At 53.2% G+C, this 6,000-nt stretch overlaps 1 protein-coding gene across 2 annotated transcripts in view; it reads right to left on the bottom strand.

Annotated features, from left to right (window-relative positions):
* The window catches only part of NUAK1 (NUAK family kinase 1), a 94,637-nt gene that overhangs the window by 16,526 nt on the left and 72,111 nt on the right, over positions 1-6,000 (bottom strand). For both annotated transcript variants that reach the window (XM_045290739.1, XM_004700732.2), the window contains exon 4: positions 5,446-5,511. In XM_045290739.1, the coding sequence (XP_045146674.1) occupies positions 5,446-5,511 (66 nt within the window). The remainder of the gene's footprint in view (positions 1-5,445; positions 5,512-6,000) is intronic.

Raw genomic sequence — 6,000 nt, 5'->3', positions numbered from 1 at the left:
GAGGACGGAATGCAGCCCGAGAGGCGCTGAGCCCCAGCTCTTTCTGCCACTAGCCCCGCCACCCCGGACAAAGACTGGGTGAATATTTTTAGAAGCCACACCCTCTCGCTGGGGCTGGATGAAGAATTCCCAATGCCAAAAGTGCGCTCTGCAAAGCAACCTCACTCGTCAGAGAAGGGAGCCTCACATCAAAACTGCAGTGCCTTGTGGGCAAGTGCCAACCGGTAACCCCGGCTGGAGCCTCAACGGGCAGAAGCCATCTGGGCGCTAAAGATGGAAAGGAGACCCGCACCAGGACATGTGGACAGAACCTCAATGCTTGTACCCCATTGTTTACAGAGAGGCCATCAGGGTGCCCCGTCCCCCTAGGCCAGACGCCGATGACACGGGCTCTCTTGGACACGGAGGCCAGCTTGCAGCCATGTGTCTGCCTGCCTTTGTCAGCAAGTGCCCCTTTCTAAATATGTCCCGGCAAAGTGCTGAGTCAGGGGGAGCTGAGCACTCACCGCCGAGGGCGAGTTGGCACCAGCTGAAACATATTTGTGAAACCTTGGGAGGGGGCGTGAGATGACGAGAGGAGTGCCCGCATGTCAAACGTGCGGGTTCCGATCCTGGCTCTTTCTTCCTGCCTTCCCTCCCTATCCCAGCGTGTCTCGAGTTCCTGCTGGGTGAGGGTCAGGAACCAGGCAAAGGACAGTCCTCACTGCCATCTGGCCCATGCCGACTACCCCGCGACCATGTAGGAGAGGAGAGGTGCCCCACAGGGCTGTGAGGTTCTAAGTCTGGACCTGAGTGGAAAGCCTCCTCTTTCTAGCTTGGAGCAACTGGCGGGTTTTAACTGCAGCCCAGTGAGTGATCCACTATGCCATAATGACCCTGTTACCCACGGAGGAACCAGAGACACACCATCCAGTCACCATGTGACCCCGGGCCAGTCGCCGCCACTAAAATGAGGAGCTGGACAGTGACCCTGGAGGACTTTCAGGCTCGAAAGTTCATTCTCAGACCCTACTCACCCTCCTTGAAGGAACAGAAGGAAGAATTGTTAAGGGTCAGCAGTTCAAAACCCCAAGCCACTCCTCGGGAGAAAGATGGGGCTTTCTCTTCCTGTAAACCAGCGGTTCTCGAGCTGTGGGTCTCAACCCCTTTGGGGGGTGTCAAGCAACCCTTTCACAGGGGTCGCCTAAGACCACTGGAAAACACATTACGGTTTACATGACGATTCATAACAGTAGCAAAATGACAGTGATGAAGTAGCAACAAAATAATTTTATGGTTGGTGGGGGGCGGGTCACCACCATATGAGGAACTGTCTGAAAGGGTCGTGGGCATGAGGAAGGGTGAGTGTCACCGTGCCAACGGTTAGTCTCAGAAAACCCGCGGCGAGTTCTACCCTATCTGATAGGGTTGCTACGAGTCAGCGTCAACCAAATGGCAGTGGATTGGGCGTGATTGGAGAACGGGAAGAGTCCCTGAATGGGGCACCTCAGCTGCTGATCAGAAGGTTGTAGGTTTGAGTCCACTTGAAGGGGCTTCAGTAAAAAGGTCTGGGGACCTCCTTCTTTCACAAAGCCCCACCGAGCAGAGTTCTACACTGACCCACGGGGGCTGAGAATGGAAGGGTCCTGGGTCCGTCAGGGGGAGGAGGGGTGACCGTGCATGTGGAAGTGTGCCAGCAGTCGAAATTCATCAGGAAAGACCAAACAAAAGCCTGAGGCCGCAGCTTTAGTTTTTATAAGGTTCTGTGTGGGCTATTTCCTTCCATCTCTGAAAGTGCTCCCGGGTTAAAGGCTGGGCCCAGTGGCTGATGCAAATGAGCTGTATTCTGAGGCTCCTACCTCATTGTCCCCTGCACAATTGCTTTCAGAATTCTAGCCATTCTTCTTCCCTACAGGGAATTCAATGACTGGGTAGAAAGCTATGTGCCTTATCACTTCTGGGAGTACAGCCGGAGACCCGGAGGTCACCCTGAGCCACAGAACCCAGTCCCCAGGCGGGAAGCTCACATTCCAGGCCTTGTAAAGGCCACAGTAACTTGTTCTGAGCTCTGGGGGCAGGTGGCAGAAAGAATCTGCAGAGCACGCCGCAGGGTCAATGACACCAGCCCGTAGAATGTGGCCCTGAGACCGGGACTCAAATCTCTGGCTACAGCCCGTCCACCAGGGCCCAGGGCCCAGGCCTCTTCGAGCAGCTGCCCCTCTGCCATCTTCTTGTCCAGTGAGCAGCCAAGTAAGCAGGTGAGTGGCATATCCATAGTTATCTACCACGGGCTTCATTCAGAATCTCGTCTGCAATCCTCCAGTGGACACTGATCACTGGACTGGGCACGCTCTGCATGACACATGGTAAGTGCTCAGGAAAATACTCACCAAAAGAATAAATGAATGCACAGCAACCCCCATCAGTAGCGACTGGCCCTGGGACTACTTGCCAAATGAGGAAACTGAGGCTCCCACAGGATAAGCTGTCTTGCCGATACTTGTGCCGTTAGTAGGGACAACCTAGGGTATCCCAAAGCCACTAAGCTTACCTCTAAACCAGTGGTTCTCAACCTGTGGGTCGTGACCCCTTTGGGGGTCAAACGACCCTTTCACAGGGGCCGGCTAAGACCATAGGAAAACATATTTCTAATGATCTTAGGAACCAAGACACCACTCAATCCATCTCCAGGCAGTTCTTCCCACATGCAGATACACCTACATACAAGTACCCAGCGTGAAGACTGTTACCCATGCTACACCATGATTCAAGACAAAATTTCATTTATTTGTCATTAGTAATAAATATTTCACAATCTATAATGACATATTATTTTTGTGATTCATCACTATGTGAGGTAGTTAGTTTATTGTGCCAACCTGGCCAATAAACACATGTGGGGTTAATTGAAGGGTGAAGAGATAAATGGCTCGGTGAGCCTTGCCTTTCTCATTGCCGGTCTCTTGCTTTCTAATGGTTGGACCAGGGTGCAGCTGCCTTAGCCAGTTCCCTACTTTAGCTGGCAAGGTTCACTTCCTGCAAGACATCCCTGAGGAGAAGCCACATGGACCTACCCTGATGCAGCCCTGGGTGCTGGAGCACCCGTGTGGAGCCCCTGCCAGAGCTGAGATGCTTGCACGTTCACTGACTCGGCTTTCCTCCTGCAGTCGGCATCATTGTGTCTGTTTTGTGAGATGGAGGAGGACTTTGTGGATTAGTGTTGGACATACAAGTTAATGGGTTAATGTTGGAGTTGTGGGCTTGGGCAGCACGGAGTTGGGATGCTTTCTTGATGCACATTTAACCTTTATATAAAACCCTCTCTTAAAAAAAATCTCTCTTATACAGGAGTTTCTGTGGATTTGTTTCTTTAAAGTACCTAGACTAACACACTATGCTTTAATTACATTCAATTTGTAACAATGAAAATACATCCTGCCTATCAGATATTTACATGATGATTCCTAACAGTAGCAAAATGACAGTGATGAAGTAGCAACAAAATAAGTTGATGGTTGGGGGTCACCACCACATGAGGAACTGTATGAAAGGGTCACGGCATGAGGAAGGCTGAGAACCGCTGCTCTAAATCCTGTGCACTGTACTGAAAGGACCACTGGTGATTAGACACTGGGTTGCTGACTGCAAGATCAGTGGCTCAAACCCCCCAAATGCTCCACGAGAGAAGGAGACACTGTCCGCTTCTGCAGTGAGAACCCCTACAGGGTTGTGTGTGTTGGAAATCCACACAATGGCCGTGGGTTTGGTTCGGCCTGGTTTGGGCAGCGCAAAGGAGCCCCTGGGTGGTGCAGACAGTTAACGGGTTTAGCTGCTAACCCAAAGGTCGAAGGTTCAAGTCCATCAGAGACTGACTTCCCTAAATGCAACCACTGAAAACCCTACAGGGCACAGTTGTTCTCCTGGGATGCAAAACCCTACGGAGCACAGTTCTGCTCCGAGTCCACGAGTGGTAGCCAACTTCATGGCAACTGGGGGTTTTGCGGGTGGTGGTACATAAAAAACACCCTCAAAACCAGTCTGTGGGTGTGAGTGGCCCCCACTGATCAGATGAGGACGTGGGGCCAACTGGCCTGACCCGTCTTACAGACGGGTCCTTGAGATGTGCCTTCCAGAGAGGGGTGTCTACAAAGGAGGATGGGGTCCCGTCGGCCCCGCCACGGTCAGCAAAGGGAATGCAGGCACTAAAGCAACCCCATCCTCCCAAGCACGGAAATAGTCTCACCCCGAGATGCCCTCCCCCAGCCTCAGTGACAGCAACTGGAACCAGGAAGATTCCAGGTGGTTCCCACACAGCCCTGTGACCAAGGATGAGCTCCTGACATCACCGGCGGCCAGTTGGAGGGCTCCCCCTGGTGCTGGGCATACAAGGCCCGGTCCACAATGAAGCCCATGTGGTGAGCACCGTTTATGTTGAAACCGTATTTGCTTATTTTGCAGACGTGATCAAAAGGATGTTCGGAGTGCTCTGTGGGAGACACTTGAACCCGGTCAGCCAAGACAGCAGTCCCCGGCACCAGCGGCTGCCAGCAATAATACTCTCTGTCAGAGGACGTGGTCAGCCTTTCCCCACCATCACCTCCTCGGGGAGACTCCCAGTTCTGAGGTTCCCAGGTTGGGGTTTTGGAAGAGGGAAATAGAGACAGCGGGGAGGTGGGGGAGAGGCATACATCACCAGATGCAGAGTCCGAGCTCTGAAACAAGGGTCGTCTTGCTAGCAAATCAAGCTCAGGGGTTTGCACATGGGCTCATGAATCACCCAGACATGGGTTCACATCCCAACTCCCCTGCTTATCACTAGTGTGACCTCAGGCAGGCTACTTAACGTCTCTGGGCCTCAGCTTCCCGATCTCTGAAATGATCCGAACGGTGGGGGTGCTGGGTGCCGCAGAGCCGACTCCGACTCACAGCCATGGTACGACTGACAGAGCAAACTGTCGCCCAGTTCTGCGCCATCTCCAACCACGATCTGGGGCATGTTTGAGCCCTCTGCTGTGGCAACTGGGTCAACCACCTCATGGAGGGTCCCCTCTTGCTCGTGACGCTCTACTGTTCTAGACAGCGTTCCTGCCTCAGGATTTCACCAAAGCACAGAAGCAAGATCACAGTACCTCTCTCAAGCAAAGCAGAAAAGCTTGCAAAGATGTTAGCTGCTCCATGCACTTTGATGGTGCATTTTGATTTTAGACTGTGAGCATCCTGAAGGCAGGGACTAGTACCCCTGGCCTCTCCTCAGAAGAGTTGGAGCTCAGTGTTAGAGATGGTCACGTCTCGCTGAGTGTAATGGATGGACCTGGACTGCGGGCTCCGACCAAGTGACTCTCCCCATCCTCCTGCCAGGGAAGGACGTGGCCACCCTCTTGGCAGCTGCAGCCTGGAGCGGGTTAAATGCTCACTGGGCTGCAATCCCCAGGCCTTGCATCTCAATCTGCCAGGCCAGAGCTTTACCTTAATATTGCAGTTGTCATCCAGCAGTATGTTTTCCAGCTTCAGGTCCCGGTGGACCACACCATTCTGAAATGAGAAGACAGGGAGGGAATGAGATGCGCACAGTGGGGATGAGAAAGAGGAAAGAGGAGGGTGTGCGCAGAGGGAAAGGCGCCAGCGTGGTGGTCCTCGCCTCCATCCTTCAGGGCTGCTCTTGCTGTCAGGATGATGGTCCCGTCAGCCACCAGCGACAGGCGAGCATTAGTCACTTGCCGCGTGGTTAAGGGAAAAATGACTGGAATCCATTCTCCCCCAGAGTCTGTAAAACAGCAGGGGGATTCTCTGCCGGAATGCAATTCCACTGTGTGAGAGCAATCTCGTCCCAGGCAGCCCAGCCGTGGCAAACAAAGTCTGTCTGTGACAGACTCACTGTCCAGAGTAGCAGATTCCTATGCTGGGGCCTCGAAATGGGCGGGGCACTCAGGCCCTGCTTAGCTGCCTGTCTGTCTGCCTCTGCAGGGCCAGAAAGGGGACAGGGCCCATGGATTCTTATCCATGAAACAGTCCCGGATCTAC

The sequence above is a fragment of the Echinops telfairi genome, unplaced genomic scaffold (genome assembly GCF_000313985.2).
Source record: "Echinops telfairi isolate 266 unplaced genomic scaffold, ASM31398v2 ScPeMD7_2;HRSCAF=8, whole genome shotgun sequence".
NCBI lineage: Eukaryota > Metazoa > Chordata > Mammalia > Afrosoricida > Tenrecidae > Echinops > Echinops telfairi.
This window is presented reverse-complemented; position numbering and strand designations above follow the sequence as displayed.